The sequence below is a fragment of the Coenobita brevimanus genome, chromosome 1, assembly GCF_032717465.1.
Source record: "Coenobita brevimanus isolate Jiangsu-jjx chromosome 1, ASM3271746v2, whole genome shotgun sequence".
In the NCBI taxonomy this organism is placed as follows: domain Eukaryota; kingdom Metazoa; phylum Arthropoda; class Malacostraca; order Decapoda; family Coenobitidae; genus Coenobita; species Coenobita brevimanus.
Window position 1 is genome coordinate 63,605,004 of NC_136954.1, and position 22,482 is coordinate 63,627,485.

At 41.0% G+C, this 22,482-nt stretch overlaps 1 protein-coding gene across 1 annotated transcript in view; it reads right to left on the minus strand.

The window, feature by feature from the left end:
• LOC145400141 (uncharacterized) overlaps window positions 1-22,482 on the minus strand; it is an 84,890-nt gene that overhangs the window by 42,590 nt on the left and 19,818 nt on the right. The window contains exons 4-7 of the mRNA XM_080272676.1: window positions 20,061-20,173; window positions 18,410-18,536; window positions 13,183-13,336; window positions 11,056-11,143 (exon numbers count right to left, since the gene is read on the minus strand). Of these exons, the coding sequence (XP_080128802.1) occupies window positions 11,056-11,143; window positions 13,183-13,336; window positions 18,410-18,536; window positions 20,061-20,173 (482 nt within the window). The remainder of the gene's footprint in view (window positions 1-11,055; window positions 11,144-13,182; window positions 13,337-18,409; window positions 18,537-20,060; window positions 20,174-22,482) is intronic.

Consider the following 22,482-nt stretch of genomic DNA (forward strand, 5'->3'; position numbering starts at 1 on the left):
CTAAAACAGAATAAAACTGAATGGTGACAACATGGACATAATAGGAAAAGGGTCATGGGACTGAAGGGGTTTAAGTTACATAGAAGACAGCTTGTTTATGCTTTTATCTTCACCTACACAGACATCAAATACTTCACAACCAAACAAGGCAATGTTATAATGAAGAAACGCGAAGATATACGCTGATTTTCTTAAACGAATTAACTTCTAAGGAAACTCAACCCTTCAAGCTGGTGATGTATGATATATAATTTTACTCATTTACTTATTAACTTGTCTGCTTCCAATATAGGATTCAATTTAACTTCAGGAGGATTCTAGTTGTAATGAAGTGAGTAATGAAGGCTATATTTAACTTTCCTTCAGTTCCAAAAGTTTCCCCGAAGCTGAGTAAGATTGTCTGGCGATGGCAAAAATACAAAAAAAAAATATACCAACAGTCTGAAGGGATAAAATGCTGCACCTTTTCACTCCAATGGCGTAATATTCTATTCTCACTACAACTAATCTATTTTATTCAGTTTTGGAGAGACTTTTCGAACTGGAGTCAAATAAAGTCTTCAAAAACCCTCTTCACTGCTCGAGGTCGGTCCTGAGGTGAGTAAAATCGTGTGGCGTTAGCAAGAGTGAACAGCAAATTACGTCTTCGTGGTGAAGGTGTTTTTATCGTTTATAATTTGCTTCTCCTGAGTCTCTCTCGCCTGGATGACATGTTGAAAATTACCTGATGTACGCTCTCTCTCTCTCTCTCTCTCTCTCTCTCTCATCCTACTACTTTATCTCCCAACTCTTATCCTTATGTTCTCCTCTCTCTCTCTCTCTGGTTCCACATTCATGGAAATGATCCTTTTCTTAGGATTGCTGGAGTCTACAAGGATGAGTCTAAGGAAATGACAATTCTAAGGAAATCTTGGCCAAACAGTAGGAAATTTAGAAAAAGTAAAGACCAAAATAATTCAAAAAAATTTTACTCCTGGATGCTAAATAAAGTTCTGGATCTATTTGTGTTATGAAAAGACGCTGAAAAGGCCAACTCACCCAACAATCACTGGTACCAACCAAGCTGAACCAACTGACAACACAGTGTAGCACTGGGGATGGCAAGACAGCAAGTTGGCAGCTGGCAACTATGAAGCGCTTGTAAACACCGAGAATGACGAATCAAGTAAGTCATTTTCATCTCTTTTACTCATTTATTTACTTCAATCACGCTTATGTTTATGCATGTGCGTTATAGTGGGTTCTAGGAGGCATATTTTTATTGCTTGTGACAGGAATTACGCCTAAGACTTAAGCCTGGTTGTAGATATTAAACTGATTTGGAATTTCAGTGAGCTAACTCGGCCTATCCAGGAAGCCAATTCGGCCAACATAACTATTATAATCTTGGGTAAAGGTATACATTACGGTCGGCACTTTTTAAAATTGCTATGTACGAATAAATCTCATAATTCTCACTGGAAAACATATAACTACAGTACAATTTTTTTTTTTAATGCAAGGAAGAAGGAACCAAAGGCCAGGAGCCCGCAAACCGTTCCTTCAAGAAAAACGCAGAAACAATACAAAAGACAGCCAAATTCAAGATCCATTCATTTCGAGATGCCTGGACACACTGCGTTTGAAAGACTGGAGATCATAGGAAGTAGGAAATACAGACAGAAGGAGACAGGTCCAGAGCTGACCTGTTGCATAAATGAAGGACTGGGAGTAACGGTTAACTCTTGCATTAAAGAGCTGGACAGAAAAGTGACGAGTCTGTTGCTAGACGGGTGCTACGCGCCCGTCTTAGAGGTGAAGGGATGCAAGCAGACAGTTCTGAGGAGCAGTGACTATTAACGTCACGATAGAAAAGAGATAAAGATGCAACAGTGTGGCGAAGAGCCAGAGGTTGAAGGGAGCCAGTAAGAGGAGGAGAGTTAATGAGACGAAAAGCCTTTGACTCCACCCTTTTGAGAAGAGCTGTATGTGGGAAGCCTCCCCACAGATAAGAATTGTACTCTACAAGGGGCGAATACAATCCTTATAATTATAAAGTCAACAACTGTGCAGGGGTAAAGAAGTTTACAGTATCTGGTTTAAATTCTGGTCTATAAGTTGTAAATATTATTTGTAGTCAATGATTAAGGTCACATGTGTTGGGTTGGTTAACAATGTGATGAAATTTTGTAATCAGAGTAAGATTAAGACTATCAGTATTTTACTTTGGAATTCTGTAAGGGATAGATATTCTTATTTCTGGTCTACCATTGGTTATAGCAATTTACTATGCAATTTTTAATATCCCATGTATTTTTACTGCTAGTTCACGTCCGGTCATAGCAAATTAGAAATATTCTTATCTGTTTTTGAAGCATATTTGTTTTGCAAAACATTTTGTCAAAATTTACTATTTTATTTTTTAGGAATATCTGTTTTTGTAACATTTTGCTTATAAACCATACAGTACAGGAATTATGTATGTTATTTGGCAAGCTAATTGTACAGGTTGTTGTTACCGTGTGCAGTCTGGTTGCAACGCAAAAGGAATCTGAATCTATATAATTATGTATATGACTACAAATGCTGTGACATCATTGGTAACAGAATGAATTTTAATAAAAGGCACTGATATAGTAAAACGGGTAAATTACATTGCAGAAAGTAACCAATTATTGAAGAAATGGTATTTATTCTTGTTTATTGCACAAGGAAATTTTAAAGGAAATTCAAAGATGAATCTTAGGAAATCTATGGAAATTTGGACAAGAATCTAACGAAGATGATTTCCTTTTTGTGGCAGCACTCTCTCTCCGTGTGTGTGTGTGTGTGTGTGTGTGTGTGTGTGTGTGTGTGTTTGTTTCTCTCTCTCTCTCTCTCTCTCTCTAAACGTTGATAATTCGCCTGCCTCATTTCACCGTTTGTCCGCCTCATCGTATCATTTCCTTTTTTTTAACCTCTACATTATTCAACCCTACCATGACCAACCTAACCCCAAGACTCTACACCATCGAACGCTAAACGACTTAATTCACCCCAGAGCTAGTCCTTGCAGTTTGCTATAATTGACCTTCTCATGGACGGGGCAACTCTAGCACTATAATTCATTCCAGCTAACGCCAATGTTACACAGGTATAGAACAGGTAAAAGTGTACCACTGGAGTATGGAAGTGTAAATACCATCGCCCACGGGAGGAGTACTGGTACTGGCATTACCACTCAGCCTCCTGCACTCACTCAGTCCAATAAAGCTGTTTGGTGGTAGCTAGAACAGAATACTAGAGTTGTCCTGGGCATGCAAGGATTATTTATTTAGTGTTGCTTCCGCTGTTATATACTGTCTAACTGCCTGCCCTGATGTTTTTTATGTGTTGGTTGTCCTGTCAGAGTCGTCTTTCAGTGGTGGATGGTAAGGGAGGTCTAGGTAATATGAACCTCAATTTTTAACTTGTGGTATTTTATTACAGAATCACTGAATGAAAAAATAAGCAATATATGTTTGAAAATTCACTATAGCACGAATTTTTGACCCTACCGATGAAGGTTTGTAGTTTACGATGGTAAAATATGTGATGATGTATATACATTTTTTTATCATTGTAAATGTATAAAGCGTGACTGGATAAGCCCTTGCAATTGATGTGTAGTCTTAGTGCCTATCTTATCTGTATACTGTCTGACTGTCTATCTTTCTGCGAAATGGTTATTAGTATGAAATTTGATTACCTGTTATCTCTCTTCCTAGTATCTCATTTAAACAATTTCCTGTTTGTCTCTTATCTCACTGTGCCCACAAACCGCGAGGACGTCTTTTTCATTTTATGCTTGCTATCTCCTGATGATTTTATTCAGTAGAAGATAAACTTTGAAGTCGAGGAGTTAGATATAGCCTTCATAAACCCCTTCAGTGTACGGTCTTTCCCAAGTTGAGTAAAATGACCAGACAACAGCAAGAATACACATGGATTCATCTCCAGCACCGTCAGGGGTCTACTGGATTTTTTTCTATTGGACTAAATTCAGTCTTCTCTACCATCCTCACGATACATCGACATTATAAAGCTGTCATTATATGCTGGCTAAAGAGAGACGATTTTACTCAGCTCGACCGGCCTTTAATCTTTCATGGAGTGCAAAACAGTTGGCCTAATCAATGGCGCCAGCACTATCAGATAATACAGCCATGGGAAGTACCCCGTTGGACTTCTTACCTTGTACATGTTCTGAACGTGACCACTGGGAACCCTCTGAGTACTGATATGCGTGGGTAGAATTTTGGCCATGGAAATCATGCACATTCTATACAGACGGCAAAAGTACAGTCAAATTTGTAGTATCACCATCGAAAAAGAACGCCTTCAGTCTGGCTGGCTACAATGCAACATAGATAAATAAAAATAACAATAAATTCTGTTACTTTACGAAGAACAAACCAGACCGACGATTTTTATTAATTATCGGCACACGACTGACGAGCATTATCCCAAGAGCTGACAATCACAGTTATGAGTTGAAGAATTTCGCCAAAATAAGAAATCAGTTGATCATTTGCTTACATGCTCGACTCCATCATACCATGCCGAACTAATCCTCATTTCCATACGACTTACACAGGATTCACACAGCAGGATTACAATTTACATGCGAAGCCGACATGCTGTGTGTGTTTCCAGTATGCAGAAATCAGAATCACTCAAGACCGGTCACAATACCCCAGGAGCAACCAGGACTATTCTCGACATATACTGAAATTCATCTTGAGTTTCTGATCTGCCGATAACGGGCTCCCGCTCGATATTCAAAACAGGTGTAAAGAAAAGTCAAGACATTTTTTTCCCCTCGCGATAATACACCACCCTGTAATCTAACCACACTTAGCGGTTAACTGAGCTGAGAAGGGTTAGGGATCTTCTTCAGGTTAGAAAACAAGCGCTATAGAAAACATGATCACCCTCCACCCCGTAACCACTGTGTATTTTCCCACATAGGACAAGGAGAGCACAGACTCTTCTTGGCTCTCGCTCTTTCTGCATAAACGAATCTTATTTACTCGGGTTTCTGCTTTCGAAGTTATCTCAACATTCTGGGATTCCGCGACATAACCAGAGTTTTCCAGGGATCCTGGGATTCCCCAGCGCAGTTACGAAAAAGGTCATTAAAGTATAATTTTACACATCAGTCATTTGCATTAACATATTCCCTTGTCTGATAACTGGTGCCAATATTATGCACCATAAAATCGATGTTTATAAATAAGTAAAAAAATAATATTACATCACACTTATTACAGTATGATTTATCTTTGCTCTATGGTAGAAGTTAAACACGGCTATTTTGTAAGAAAGAAAGCCAAGTTTACTGTTTGTCCCAGGTATACTGTACTGAAGTATACATTTTCATACGACATTCAGTCAATAAGGGTTATGGCATCTGGAACAAGAGAATACTGCATGATATGAGTTGTGAGGTGAAACGAAATTATGAAAGAATTTTGAAATACATAAATTTCTCCTCAACAGATTCGGAATTCCGTCTCTTGCTTTGTGAAGAGCGCGCGCGCGCGTACACACACACACACACACACACACACACACACACACACACACACACACACACACACACACACACACACACACACACACACAGTCATTCTTATTCATGAAATCTGAATTAATAAATGCTGTGACATGAATGTTAAACTACCATGTAACTATTATAGTACCATATTCCTTTTACTCTACCTTGACCTGGAATTGCCTTATCTCCATCTGTAATGTTGAGCTGTAACACGAGTTTACCACTATAATATGAGTTTAGTCACAAAACAGCGTTGTGGAAAGGATGCTAAGCTCACAGTCGTAGGATTATTCTTTTCTACGGTATGAGTTAGGTGAAATAAGCTCTACAAAGACGAAAATTTGGCCAAGTGAAGGTAAAAGGAGTACAGTCTCTGCAGAAGAAACAATGTATGGAGAGTACCGAATCTTCCAGTAACATGTTCCTGGAAAAAAAAAAAAAAAAAAAAAAAGATAGAAAGAACGAAAGGAGGAGGAGGAGGAGGAAGAGAAACTTGCTTACAACAGGGAATCGATCGTAGTGCTGTTATACTCGCTTTATTTTAATTTGACCATAAATTGCCATCTCTCCACCTTGACTGCTAAGTTATAACAAGAGTAATACTGCTATTCACGAAGTGCTATGGAAAGGTAGCAGAACCGTAGCACTGCCTTACTCTGCGATTAATCTACGTGAAATAAGTCTCCAAAAAGACGGAAATCTGAGCCAGGTTAAGGTGAAATGCCTGTAGTGCATGAGACCTCTGTGTGACTGGGTTCAGTTCTGTAATGCCCTTATAGCCCCTTATGGTAACGTACTGTATTTTTTCTTGTTATCTTCAGGAGGGTTAATGTAGTTTAGGGAAGACTGTGCAATTTAAGGGTTAGGTATAGCATTAAACAGACCTTTCACTGCTACAGAACTTTACTTAATAAAACCGTCTAGTGACAGCAGGAATAAAATGTAATAATACGTAATCGGAAAGAAAGGGTACATACTGCTCGTCACGCTTTGTAACAAGGACAACAAAACTATGCAGTCCCACTCCACAGCAGGTGACTGTATGCAACCTAGAGGCTTGCAGCCATCGCAAATAAAGCCACTGATAGTTATAAAATTATTTATGTAACAATACCTCACTTCGCTCCACGCTGCCAGTAACGCATTCCCTTGGAACTTTCTCTGTACCCCTACTTCACTCCTTGGAAGAAGGATGCGCCTTATTCCACTGCACAGCATGCGCGTGGAGGGGAATGAATACCTGAAGGGGCTCTAGTTGGGTCAAAACGGCTTTACTTTCTGAACTACGAATATTTACGTACGGGAGTTTTACTCTTGGTTGGCACTCTGTAATCAGAAGCATATTCGGCCGGCAACCGAGAGGTCGCGGGTTCGATTCCAGGGCCAGCCATGGAACTTTTGGGTAAGGTCTTCTTTACCCCATCCCCTTCGTACCTAGAACTGAAATTCGTACCTAGAACTGAAATAGGGACCTTGAATTTAAATTCGACGGTTGCGCGTCGTAGTCTGGGGGAATATGGGCTGGACAAATAACGGAAGGTGCCTTAATCACCCTTGTGTAGTCAATAACCATTAACCTAAGTTTTCTCCTTTTTTTCGTTCTCCTCCTCCTCCTCCTGTTATTCTTCTTTCTCCTTCTCGTCCTCCTCCTCCTTCTCCTACTCTCGAAAGGTCACGAGGCATACTAGTAATACAACATCCCTTTTCAATCCAATGACGTATTACGTGTTGTATCTCTTCCACTACCACACAGTTTTACTCGGCTTAGGGATAACTTTTAGGGCTGGAGGGGTTAGACATGGCCTGCACAGACCCCTTCACTGCTTGACATCATTCGGAAGCTAAAGAAAATTGTCTGGGGGCATCAAGAATAAGTTAATAAAATGTCATGGGATTGAAGGCGTTAAGAGACATCCTGGAAGAGTGGCCACGGGTCGTATTGTAAGTGGGTTTGGAGATTTCGTAACATTTCTTCGTCAGGGATTTATTCAGCACAATACAAGTACACTTCAATTTCCTCTTGTATGTTACTGGTGCAAACTACACCTTTATGCCAATACCAAAACGATATGAACAGCATACAGAAGAATGTTAAAGTGTATTACACTGCATAAATCGATATGGAAAAGGCAGTACGAAATCTCCAATGCCACCCAGAATGTGACCCAATATTACATGCAGGAAACTGGAATCTAATATCGTTACAAGTCTCTATGGCAGTCTCTTATTAACAAATCTTCTTCTTTTTCGTATGTTATCATTTGAGTATTCACCTGTTTGGTTGTGAGCTATATGGCAAGTGTATTTGCTAAAATAACATATATAAAGAAGATATTTCATAACAATCATGACAGACCCCCCACCCCCCCAGGGGTCGGCCTATAACACCAATGTCACTGAACTCCTTGGCGACTGACTGACTTACTAAAGAACCGATCAGAAATTAAACCCTTTGAAGCCCCTCACAGTCTTCAGGACAGTTATGGGGCCTTACCAGGACCTCGTAGTTGATATCCAGAAGCTCCCCCATTCAGGTTCTTTTTTTAGGCCCCTGTTACGGCTCTTTAGGCCAAGAGCTCCACGAAACGCGAGTTGACATTCCTGCAGAGTTTGATCGTTCTTACTTATTTACCAGTATTGGCTTTTTGGTTACTGTAAGTCTGGGTTAGTTCTTTTCCAGATGGCCCTGCAACGAACACCAGGGCTGACCTAGTTCCAGTCCAATGATTATTTTTTACATTAAGATTCCATTTACCTTTGGAGATACTATGCAAACTGAAGGAGTTAGTTATAGCCTTCCTTAAACTCTTTACCACCAGACATAATAAAATCATCTGATTATTGCAATAATAAAACAAGATGCGCCATCAGACTAAAGGGGATAAGTGCAAGAATAAATACAGCTCTGGTGTGCGAGTCCACGCGAGAATTTGACTAAAAACGTTGGCGTATGATTTCCGTCATCCAATCCCGCTGTGTATCGTAAAAAGTTTAACTAAAAATTGCAGCAATATTTATAGTACATCAAATTCATCCTCAGGCCATGGTTAATTTGTCAAGCGTGGTTCGTTTACTCCATTACCGTACATTGTGAGGCAGGCTAGATGATGGCAAATAAGGGTAGTATTCTAGGAAGCAACGGAGGCTTCGTAACACCTCTTTCTTAGCAAATTGTTTTCCAGCTTACAACTTACCTTTTCCTGTATGCTATTTATATTGTTGTTGACTCGAAAAAGTTTACACCAATAACATACAACAGGATACCGAGTTGTAATGCTCTTAGTCGCTAAGGAAGAGGTGTTAGGTAATCTCCACAACCAGCTGGAATACAGCCGTAAGTCTCAACAGTGTGATCCCTGTGTGAGGTAGTCACTGTCGTTGCCCCTGGATCCGGGAGACAGCCTGCAAGTTCAGAGGTGGCCATAACACGGCATCCCAAACGGTGGCGTCCAATGTCTGTGTTAAGTTACCATGTCCAGAGTTGTTGGGATCCACAGGATTGGCCACCAAAATGTCAAACATGAGAAACCACTCAAGGAAGAGCATCCGGTTGCGGAAGAACATCCGGTCGCAAAGTGCTACACGCACCAACTAACGTCTTCTTAATAGGGGCAATACTTAACTGTATAAAAGTGCAAGATAATCATCATCATCATCGTCAGTGTCCTAGTACAGTATATGTTTTAAATCAAGAAAACAATCACAGGAAGAAAGAAATCCACTTATAAAATGCAACATGTCTGTCAAAGCAGAAAGATATTAGTAGTCTACATACGAGTAAATACTGTACCTCTTGATTCAGTGGTTACGTCACAGACTGCCATCCTACAGGGTTGGGGTTCGATACTTTCCCTGGTTATGAAAAATGTAAGTTTCTGTCCATGGATCTGACCCGGAGAAACCCATACCCTGTGACTTTGTATTTAATCATCCATACAGGCTGCGAACATAGCACCAGACAATGTGATGCAGCCTATAATTCAATTAGTGCTGGCTAGTACAAAAGATACCTACAAACATCAAATACTAATACACTGACACAGGTCGAACTCTGACCCTACCGTGTATTTGATCTTTGCTTGGTTGTTCTCAAATCCCTTCTCCTCAGTATACCCTGAATCCTTCCACTAAGTTTGATCTAAATAAGACTTAAACTGTTTAAGTTGCTATTACCATATGACCTCGACCACTGACCTAGTGTTCTCAAAAACAAAAGGTTAACTCCTTGGTTATATCTCAACTCTTCCACCAAGTTTGGTCCATATCAGCTCAGAACTGCTGTACTTAGTTTGTTCACACAAAGGTACACACGGGTTTAACTTTGCCCTTACCCTTTAACTGATTATTCTCAGACTCGAATACCTTCGTCTTGTCTTACCTCTAATACTTCCACAAGCTGAAATAGGATCAAAACTGTTGAAGCTGACGTTGCCACGTGATTTAGACCTTTGATCTACTGCTCTAAAACACAACAGGTCAACCTCTTGGCTGAGCTTCACTCCTTCCAAGAGGTTTGATTAAAATCCGATCAAAACTATGATAGTACTATTACCCTACAAATCGGTTCTTCATTCACTAAATACTGTATATAGCCACACAGTCAGTTCGTAACAGAGTACATTTTTAGATGCTTATCAGCATCTAAAAAAAAAAAGATCATCTATCGTATATCCAGCCTGTCACTCAATCCCACAGTTCATCCACCAAAACAGCTACGGCTCAGTGTCACCACAGTTTCCTGCCGCTCCAAGCTTCCCTCCCACACAGATAACCCTTTACCCATTTGAGGGACATTTCCTCAACTGGAGAAAATTAATAATAATAATAATAAAATAATAATTAATAATAATAATAATAATAATAATAATAATAACAATACTGTTACAGCAAGTATAAAATACTGCAGTAACACCAAATCTTGGCAATTTAGGATAGTTCATATCAGCTGAATCAAAGTATCTAGCGGTAACCAGAACAAGCTTAACCTCGTCAGTCCATGTGGTATTTTTACACACGGGAGCCTCTCTGGGAGTAGACATGTCCGTCACCCACTCGCTAACTTTGCTAAAGATTTTCGAAAAAGAGTTGCTTCAATCTAGTAAACTATTTATCTCGCAGTTCTGTACTTGTTAATTTGTTCTTGCCATGACGATAAGTTTTTATCCAATTTAGGGAGCCTTTTCTGCCTAGGGACGTTACATTATTATATATGGCGTTTACTAACCACTTTACTACTAGGCAGCCCTCTTAAAGTACAATAAAATAGTGGCGCTTGATCAAAATGAAGAGTACATCATCGCGCTGAAAGGGTTAAACGAGATACTGAAGTTACTAAATAATATAACAAATATATTCGTATGTATCATTAAATAATGCGACAATACACAAAAGATACATACGGCATCCATTAATAAGGTGTAGTATGTAAAATAAATCGGTAAGGAAGAGGTGCTACAAGACCTCCTAAGGTGATGATAGTACCAAGTTAGGAGACTGACCGCCAAAAGCGATGGCTAGGGCGAGGGGCAGGCGGTGGCGCTGCTTCATGTCCATCTGTACCGTCAGGATCATTGGGTGGACGTCAAACTGCAAGATGCGGGATGTATAACTGCAAAAATAATCACTACGAACGAATAAATAAAGCAAATGTGTGGATGTCAAATTGCAAAATGCGGGTAAATAACGGCAAAAAATAATCACTACAAATGAATGAAGAAAACTAGTATGTAATGCTGATGATGCTTTTACATTTTGATGTCACCTAACCTCCTGTACTACTTACATTTTAGGACAAAAGTTCGCCTAGTATTCCACTGAGTCTACATCACAGTTAGGGAAAGTCTGCCAATCCCCTCTCTGACATGTCATAACAAAGAGCATCATCTGAGGGCAAAGAAACATACCAACCTCCTCTTAGCTTAGGAACATTAACAGCCGGAGGAAAGTGTGAGACAGAAAAGGTGGAAATATCAGACGAGCTTTTGTCCACTTTATGTACTGTACAGTACTGTAGTAGCTGGCCTGCATGGGTAAGGAACTGTACTCCAAATGTTCAAGCCGTGTTGTGTGAGTCCTGACGAGAAGTACACGACGCCAGGTAGTACAGGATTAAAAAGTGACGCATTATATCGGCAGTGTTATTACGTACTTCAATTCGATGACGTATAGTTTATTTTATTCTCGTTATCTACAACCGATTCTATACAGCTTAAGACATTTTGTCGAACTGGAAGCATCAGACTTGGCCTTTACTTGTACATGTTCACTACCTTGAATACGAGGTCTTTCCTAAGCTGATCATAATCGTCTGTAAATAGCAAGAATACATTAAAAAGGCGTCACCGGATTAAAGAGGTTAAATCTGAGTGCGGGAAACTGTATGCAAGCCCTTAAATTCTGACGGTTATTAATGGAGTATCTGCAATTGTTAAATGAGTTAGGTAGGAGGGGTTCCCACCATCCACTCACATGATGTTGAGCTACTTTAAGGGACTTTCTATTAGTGACAAGCCAAATGTTTTGTAACCCAAGAAATCGTTTACTATGTTGGCTGGCAACCATATGGCGAAATGGACGCCTGGTGGTCTGTTGAGTTAAGGTGCTCCAACTGGATGGGGCCCCATAAGGCTTTAAACCCCGAGGGAAGGTTGAGATATATTGCTCACATATCACCGCTCTGTATTAAGTGACTGGCTACCTTTGTATTGTATGTACAGCGCACACCTGCAGCCCTACGCTTTGGATGGGGCAATAAATGACTGCAAGACAGGAAGACAAATATACAGAAAAGCCTGAATCCCACACTGCAGTGTAGTCAGCAAGGATACTGAAAGACAAGACATATTCTATCACCACTCCATACTTCAGAAGTTATCGTAAAAAATATGCTGCTTGTCCACCCCTTCGCTCTCAGTTTTATAATGCAATGTTTAAGTACCACATTATGAAACCTTAAATCTCGAAGGGAAACGTGTAAACACACACACACACACACACACACACTTTATGACATAATTACTAAAATTCATTATGGCAACTGAAGCATGGCTGGCGTATGTATGTATTTCGTAAAGTGGAATCCAGTATAACCAATTCCTCAGTTCCTACCCTGAAAAGCGTCTTAAAATTAATCACCATAATTTTACAGCTTGCCTATACCTTTGCACACACACTATTAATAACAAGATCTTATGACTCTGGGAAAAATGTCCGCCAATACTTCACCTATTCTACTTCTCATTTTCCTCTGACGGGTAATATTAGGCTGAAAAAGGCTTGGTACATCTATGCCCATTAATGCCTCACTCTTTAATATAATGCGTCAAGAAGGAAAGTGATGGATCAGCTGTAAGTGTGAAGCGGGCGCAGGGGCACAGCAGGCGAACTTTTGTCTCTATATACGTATCTAACTTAGGGTCATATTTTAAGTGGTGTTGGAGAATTCAGAACACATCTTCCTTAGCGATTCATTCTACACATCACACTTTGATAATCTTCTCGTACGTTACTGATGCAAAATGTGTCCACGTGTATTAACGGGCAAATACAGGAATAAAGTGGTAAGGAAGAAGTGCCAGAAAGCCTCCTAAAACGACGAAAGTACTGCCTAAAAACTACATCCCCACCTGAAAAGCGATGGCCCCGAAGCAATAGGCGGCAGCAGTCCATGTAGGCACCTCGGGAGGCGGCTGGTAGGTGGCTGGGGCGTCCATGATGAGGGAGGCCAGAGTCAGGGCAGTCACGACCAGTACTGATCCTCCTCCCACCCATGTCACCACGCTGCACAAAAACGAGTGTTAGAAAATACGAAAATCTATTGAATACGACACAGTGAGGTGAACAATTGTGGGCGTCGCTATTCCACACACACACAGGCTCAAAGTTTTAGTATAAACGGAAATCAGAACTAGTCTCAGATTTCAGTTACATCAGTACACAGTAGAAAGTGGTAAAAGTATATAATGCTTGGGACCGAGAAAAAAGTGGGGAGGTGCTTCTGATAGGTGCAGCCACCCCTGCCATGCTGTAGGAGGAAAGAAATCGTTATTTAAGGGTGAGAGACGACCACCAAGATTCCCATCCTGCCCAAACTTGGCCCAGGTAGAAGTCTACCGTTGTACAAAATTTCGTTTTCGCAACACACACCTCATAAGTCTTTAAAAAAGCGCAATAACTCAGTGACTGAGTGAATGAATGGGTGACACAGTCAGGGACGAGCACTGTATTTGGCCGTCCCTGTGGTTGCGGAAAAAAGACAGTTAATATTTAAAAATTCAGAGGTAAAGTAAATAAATCCCTCCCTTCAATCCTAGCTATCTCTCTATATACCTAGGCTGCTTCCCCTGAGAAAGAGGGACGTTAATATCGCTTATCGAGGCTTCTACCATACAATTTTATTCAACTTAGGGTCTCTAGTAGTGAAGGGGTTAATTAAGGCTACGCCATGACTCCCGCCCCACAGTTTGGAAAGTCTCTCCTAGGCTAGATGATGATGATGATGATATTGAGTCTGTGCTGAGATCCATAGTCTCGCTAGTTCCTCTCTTTGGTGAGGCAAGTTTCCAAGGTCTTAATCACTGTAAGTAGCAGACACTTCCTGCTTGTAAGACTTGCTGTCGGAGGGAGGACAACGAATAACAAATCTAAGTATCACCCCGTTTCTTTCGTGGTGGATTTATTCATCACTGCCGTAAGGGCGCGTCCACACCAAGTGTCTGCTAGCGCGGGTTCGAGTTCTGCATCACTGTAACCCACTGAAGTTCTCGCCTGCGCCCGCCCGTATCAAATGGGGCCACTTGTATGCGTTACAGTGATGCACCAGCCAACATCTGATGTGGACGCGTCCTACGAAACCTTCACCCCAACACGGGAGTAATGAATGTGTCCATGTAGTAAGCTCATAACAAGACTTAGGATTAATGTTCACTGACTACACGAGGCCCATTAAAGCACACAGTCGGCTTTTGCAAGCCTCAATCTTCCCCTCATATACGACACGCAACAATCGAATCTGCATCCAGGTCCCAACTGTTCTGATTTTTGACGAGACAAAAAAGAAACACACTTTGCCCAACAGTCTAACCGGCCAGATAATCAACTTCGATGTCTTCCAGTTGCCAGCTGGATATGCTACCACTGCACCACCGGCTTCCCTTATGGTTCTTAGTTACTTGTAACCTGGTAACGGAAACAGACGCCTTCAAGAGGTGAACGGCAGCTTCAACCTACAGACAACCGCTTTCACATTCAGATGAGACAACAATAACAACAACAACACAACTACTATTACTACAACGACGACGAATACGGCACCTAGGAGGAATTATTGTAAGTTATTTTGTGAATCCCGGTCCTTACTGCCACCCACACACGAAGCTGTATTTTTCACCTCACGTAGCGTCAGGCCAATCTTATCTCTACAGCCGTGCCCTTATCTAACTCTTATCAAGACCCTCATTCATCTGTATGGTAACCTCTTCACTTCGTGTAGTCTCCACTAAGCTTATTAATATACAGTATTATGATGGCAACTTTAAAGAAACATAATAACACAATCGCATAAAAGGGGTCAATGGAGACTGTTTTTACTCTCTTCACTATCATCACTATCCCTTATGTTAAATAAAACTGACTACTTGCGAGTTTGGGACTAGAAAGAAGTTCAAAATAATGAAACCGATAATTTCCATAGTGTTCAGATAAATTGCCTTTAAATTAGAATATTGTGTGAAAACAGCTTTGACATAATATAACGTATTTGCTGAACCATGTTATGTTTCGATTTAGCTGTAAATAAAATACAATATCGAGGAACGTCTATCTTTTGTGTTAGAGAAACTACTTATTATTTTCCTTATTTACGGCCGAATCGAAGCATCAAATTGTTCAGCAAGTACCTGACACTGTCGGGGCTATTTTCACACGATATTTATTTGCTTCAAAAGTGATTTAAGCCAGTATTACGAAAACCATCACTGTCCATATTTTGAACTTCATTGTAGTCCAAACTTACAAGTGATCAAGTGACTGGTGGTGGGGATCTACCCTGGGAATCCTCAGGCTCAACTGGTGACACGGGAGAGAATACTACCTGCGTGCTGGTACTGGCTACGTGATGTACATTTAGGATGCGGCTGAAAGGATGGTACGCTGTACTCATTGGCCTTGGGAAGCAGTTGGCCTAAGACCACTGAGCTCTACAGTATGGAGAGGCTTTCCCATGGGTAGCACCGTGTAATTTATGTAGCAGCCGCCAGGGCGGCGCTGGTGTTGCGGCAGCCATGTTACCCCACGCCTGATGCCTGCGTTTTTGTACTGAGTTGCTCTGTAATTTTTTTAATGCAGCTGATGATTCCGGATAATATAGTGCCATGGTCCACTGTGCAGCTTACGGATATAAAAATGGGCACAGGACTTCATCGAAGAGAAATGCCGTTATATTTCACAAGCAAGAAATAGATATATTGTTGCTAATTCTATAACATTACTGCCCCCTGGGGTGGGGCGGGAAGATTCTTCCCAGTATCCCTGCATAAATGAGGACACTAAAAGGGACCCATTTATCTCCAGTCTTCCCATGTCCTCTTCTCTTCTGTTCACACTCTCTTCTAGATATTTCCATGTTTCTTCCTGTCTTTTATCATTCTGGACATTCGGTTTCATAACACGGATAGTCTAAGGACTTCCCACACCATTACTTCAAAGTAAAACAGCTTCAACATCACTTTCATTCAACGTTAATACCACATTATCTTTTCCCTTTCTGCCATTACCTTTCTCTGCTTTAGTGCTGTAAAGGGTAAATTCTGCACTGCAGCAACCTATGGCGTTGTTTTATACTCATTGGCTAAATATACCCCATATAATTCGTTGAACTAGGCCGAAAATAGTCACAATCCATACATGTTTTTGTATTATAAGCGACGAGTGTAGGTGTTTCAATATGGCGGCCAAAATCACACGCTCGCGGCAGAGATAACCTCTCCATATTATAGAGCTCAGTACCTAGGACAAGGAATATCCCAGGCACCAGGCATGGGTTGACAAAAAAAATGATGATAATAATAATAATAATAATAATAATAATAATGAGCAATAAAACTTGTCCACACTACATGTTAAGGGCATATCGGCGGTGCTGGAACTATTAGGCATCCACTACCGACGGGTGTGGGGAAAAAATATATATATACAGTACGTACATGCATGGCCAAATACTTTAAAACCCTAAAGATAAACGTATGTCACCACAATGAAAGAGTTACTAACGAGACTTCTTTTTACCCCATTACCATTCAGTCTCCCGTAAGCTGAATAAAAGATTAGACAGCAAATTTAAAATCATCGAACAAAAGAGGTTACAGTCGCAAATCACCTATTGAACCGGCCTCTTCATAAACTGTCCATAGGATGAGGAGGGGAGAGAAAACTTTTGGATCAAGTAGACGGAATGATGTGACATGGATAAAGATGATTTGTAACAGGAGATCTAGGAGAGTGGTGAGGAAGCAGTGTGGAGGTTTATCAAATCAAATGACTGCGATATACAAGGTAAACTCAGAGGATTGTTATGTAAATACGAATGAGAGGGTATTCAGGTAAAATACTGAAAGTGGAGAAGCTAAGAAATGAAGCCGTGACAAATAAATACCATGCTAAGTTATTCAAAGGGCTAGGTCAAGTAACTGGGATTTGAATTTGGCTCACTTTTAGTTTTTTTTTTTGGGGGGGGAAGGAATTGTTTGCGGGCTCCTAGCCTTTGGTTCCTTCTTACTTGCATTAAAAAAATATGCATATTACAGTACTTGGAACACTTGTAATGTGTATATAGAAACTGGTCAGGAATGCCATCGCTGTGAAAGGTATTCTTGTGCGGTTCTTCCTGACCAGTTATTTCTGTACCTGCTCCATTCTTGAGTGTTATTCATGCAATGTATGTCGATAGTAAAATGATATGAGGCAAAAGAGAACACTAATGGGTGGTTAGGAATACATACCTAAGGAAAAGGTGCCGAGAATACAGGCCTGTGTGTAGTGTTGTAAGGATAGTACATTATACGGTAAGAAGGCTACTGCTTGATAAGAAACAGAGGTCGAAAGCAGTGGAGGTGAAGAGGCAGAAGTGGCTAGACTGGATGTAATAAAGGAATTTACATGAAAGAAGGAGGGACTGTAGTAAGAAACAAGCGAAGTGACAACCAAGGTAGAGAGAAAAAAGGAAATGGGTAAATGATGATTCTAAAAAAGTAATGAATGCAAACTACTCTGAAAATAGGAGTCAGTTTTGGAAAGTGGTGAGAAAACTGTAGAAACTGGGGATTAAAAAAAAAAAAATAAAGTGAAAATGTGGGGAATGAACGTAAACGAATACATAGATAGAAGTAAACTAAGGGGCGGGAGGAATGAATATTTTGAAGGACTGATGAAAGGGAATGGTAAGAGGAGGACGGTAGAAAAATTAATTGCTTTTGGTGGTGTGCAGAGGACTCATGGGTGCCTGAAATGACGTGAGGGATGTTGTGAAGAAGCCGATGTTCAGATTCCAAAGTTTTCCAGATTCAAATTCCTACCAAGAGCCCGTTCCTTCCAAGTCGCCATCGCTACTATTGTATGTCATGGTCGTACTATACGTGGCACAGGAGGCTTCGTAGCATCTTTTCCTAAGCGATTTATTTAGCATATTATACCTTAACATTCTCTCCCATGTTATTTATATCCTTTTAATATCGACATCATTTCCATCAATAACATACAAGAGGATATTTAGGTGTAATATGCAAAATAAATCGCTGAGGAAGAGGTGTTACGATTTTTCAGAGCCACTTGTAATACGGCCTTATGCCCGTGGCTCACCCTAGGTCCTTGGGCGTGCCAAGCCAGAGGAGTGGGGTGAGGGCGAGAGTGAGGACCAGAAGCCAGTAGCAGAAGGACCAGTTCAGCCCAGACACCCGCCATACCAACTCCTGAAGGGTCTCAGACGCTGAAGAAGAGAGTTTAGATTAGTGAAAATACCAAATATTGTCCTTACACATACTCAAACTGGCCTAACCTAACTCATACCATACTCCTAGTAACTGATTCCCGCAGTTCCTCAAACCATACTCCATGCGGGTCGTTTTTATCGTTCTAACTACTGACACATCCAAACAACTTATTCTTCCAGTCTGAACTATTACCACAATCCCGGTAGCTTAATCTAACAGTCCTAGCTAGTCACAGAAGGAAAGATTCAGTCCAGACACCAGTTACACCAACTCTTGAAGGGCCTCAGCTCTCAGACGATTGGGAGGAAAGGATTAACTCACTGCACATCTCAATCAGCTTATTACTGGTCTATACTCGTAGCTAACTAACCTAACCTAATTAACCCGGCCCAAAACAACACATCCACGTAATCAAATCTACCTTAACCTATCTCATACCACATCCCCAATACTGTATCCTTTGACTTCTACCTAATACTGCACTCCAAGCAATTCATTCTTACAGATCCAGTGCATACCATATTTAAAGTAGCCCATTCCTAAAACTCTAAATAACTCAGCCTCACACTCTAAGCTTACCACACACCCTTTGCCAAAACTCGCAACAGGTAATTCACCCCCAGCAACCGCCAAACCATCTCATTAACAGGCTGGGGAAGAAGGGCTAATAAAATGCCACGTTCTTATACTCTGCTCACTCTGACTAGGCGAAAAGCTGCCGTCTTTCCTTCAATGCTGAACTACAACATGACCTTAACACTAAATTCGGAGTTAGTCATGAAAAAGTGCAATGGCATGGATGCACCACCAAGTGAAATAAGCTGCAAGAGGTTGAAAATTTCTGCCAAGTACAAGTCAATGACATACAATGGCTTAACCCTCTCTAGTAATTCCTTCCTGCCCTAACCTACTCTAGTTCATAACACACTCTTAACACCCCAATCTAACAATCCTACCTCATCAAATTACAAACAGCTTATTCTCACAGTCCTACTTACACACCTGACACAGTTACTTACAGACCTGCTATCATACTTACGGTCCTGACGCATCTACTCACCAACCTGACACACCTATTTATACAAACCTGACATTGCTACTTACACACTTGACAGCAACTTGCAAACCTACTTACACACCTGACACACCTACTTAAAGACATAAGACCTAATTATACACCTGTCACACATAAACACATGACATTCTTATTTGCCAACCTGTTAACATACTTACAGACCTCACAGTACTACTTACAGACCCAACCCCTACTTACACACCTAAAATACCTACAAACAGACCAATCAACATATCTACTTACAGACCTATCAACACATCTCCTTACAGACCTAACCAAATTACTTAGACCTGACACACCTACTTACAAACCTGGCACACTTACTTACAAACCTGACACCTACTTACAAACCTAACACACCTACTTACAAACCTGGCACACACCTACTTACAAACCTGACACACCTACTTACAAAACTGGCACACCTACTTACAGACCTACTTACCGAGAAGCATGAAGGGGATGGAGGCACCGAATATAGCGATGTTCTGAAGTACCGACACGACCCTCCTCAGTAGCTCCCCACCAGCCTTCTCTGCTAGTGCCGGGTAGGGGTGTCTGTAAGTAGGTAGGTAAGTAGGTACAGACTGACTGGTGAGACGGTAGGTAGTGGATGAGTGGGTGGGTAGGTAGGCTGATAGTGAGTGGCTGGATAGGTGGGTGAGTAGATAAGTAAAGAAGAGAATGTGCGGCTGGATCTACATAGGTAAGTAGGTAGGTAGGCAGGTAGAAAATGAGTGACCAGGATGAGCAGGAAGTTTAGTATAATGAATGGCTTGGGTTGGTAAACATGTAGTTGGTAGTGTCTGGGTGGGTAGGAAGTAAGTAGGTAGGTAAGTATGTGCTACGAATGGTTCAGTATGTAAGTAGGTATTGAATGGCTGCGCTGTGAATGGCTGGGTAGGTACGCAAGCAGGCAGGCAGGTAGGCTTTTCGAATTGGAGAGATCAGATGTAGCCTTCAACAAATAATCCCTTTTAAAAACAAATGATATCGTCTGAAAGCATCAAGAATATACTATAAAACAGCCACGCGAATCAAAGGGTTAATAAAAGGCCTGCTATAATAAAAGATGCCATCATACTGAGTTGGTGTTATCAAGAGCTGATAAAGGTGTGACGCAGCACAATCGACGGGGAAGCATCAACCATGTACACAACACGGGCCTCTCACACAATGGACAGTACATCGGAACTCTCAGTGGCTTAACCCCTGCATAAGACTAGTTGTACCATAAGACTGCCGTCCCTTATGTGCCTACAAAACACTTAAATGAAATCAGAGAGAATATTATGCTGACAAGATACGAAAATTAAAATCTATGATAATAAGTCACATGAACACTTACTTCCCACGTCAAACGATTAGAATCCATTATAAATTAAGGGCCTATGGGGAATTAGATTTTACTGAACTCTCCTTAGTTTAATAAAATCGTCTGGTGGCAATATGAATAAAGTATAAATAACGTCCTCTGGCTGAGGGTGTTGCTAAAGAGACTGCTTTACGAGATGCTATCGTACTGAAATGCAGTCGCTTTGTTTTCATCAGACGGCAATGAATCACTCCCGCAACTTGACTATCAAGTCTTGGTGGCATGAAATCGATGAATCTTAGTTAAGGGGTATCAATAAACTAGATGTGCGGTTTCTTCTTGTGCATTCAGAGAAAACATGAAAAACGCATACCCAATCCAGCCATCTGTATGCCGATTTCGTTGAAATTCACGTGCTTACTTTCGCCTATTTCTGATCGTTTTTATTTTTGGGATGAGGCTGACCCTCTCCAAGAATTAGTGGAGGGGTTACCCTCCAAAAATATCACATTATGGATGAAAGTCCATTGCACAACATGTTCTAAGATATCAAAGCCATAATTGCTCTCCTTCCACTACTTCTGAGAATTTTTAATTTGGTGAGGGGGGGGGGTTGACTCCCCTAAAAATCACAGTTGGAAAATTGTATATAGTGGGAGACCTTCTCAGTAACCAGATGAACTCATCTGGGAAAGTTCGTTCAAATCTATCAAACAGCCTAGGAGCATTTAGAGAGAGAGAGAGAGAGAGAGAGAGAGAGAGAGCGCAAGCACACACACGCACACACACGCACACACACACACACACACAGGCTGAATCCCACGCAACAGTATAGGTCAAGGTGCCGAAAATAATACCATCATGGTTTGCAGGACTGATAAGTCTCCTTGATTAGCGTAATCAAAGTGCCCCTCCGGTCTGACGGCACTGAGGCATGATGTGAAGTGAAAGGGGTTAGGATGAGGTTGAAGTAGTAAACGCACTACAGAATTACTTAGCCCCGATAAACCCATGACGCATCCTAATAAATAAGGCCGGAACTGATCACGTACAGAATACTAGATTTCGGGGTGTGAAGTCTAACACAAGCACTCGCAAAAATGGAAGGATGGCAATGTTGTGCAAATTTGGGTAAAATGACGTAGGTAAAACAGGTTTTGTTTGGCGCAAAATCTTATACTGTCTTTAACGTGGCCCAGATTTTCGTCCTTTTGCAGCTTATTTCACATAGTTCAGAGGCAGAAACGGGCAATGCTACGGCTCTTCGTCCTTTACACTGTTCTTCGTGACTAGCATCATTTTCTATAATGTATTACTACAACTCAGCATTCAAAATGGGGAGATGGCAATATTAGGCCAAGTTTTAGTAAAAGAAGTATAGCCACAAAACTGCCTCTCAGTCTGGGATGAGGATAGAGAGTGAACAGGAAATAAAGCTCACGACTGTACAGGAGATTCAATGTGCTCTGTAGTTCGCTTATCTTAAGTTGGCGGAGATTTTCGGTTTTTTTGCAACTTATTGCCCGAAGCTCAATTGCAGAATACGACAATG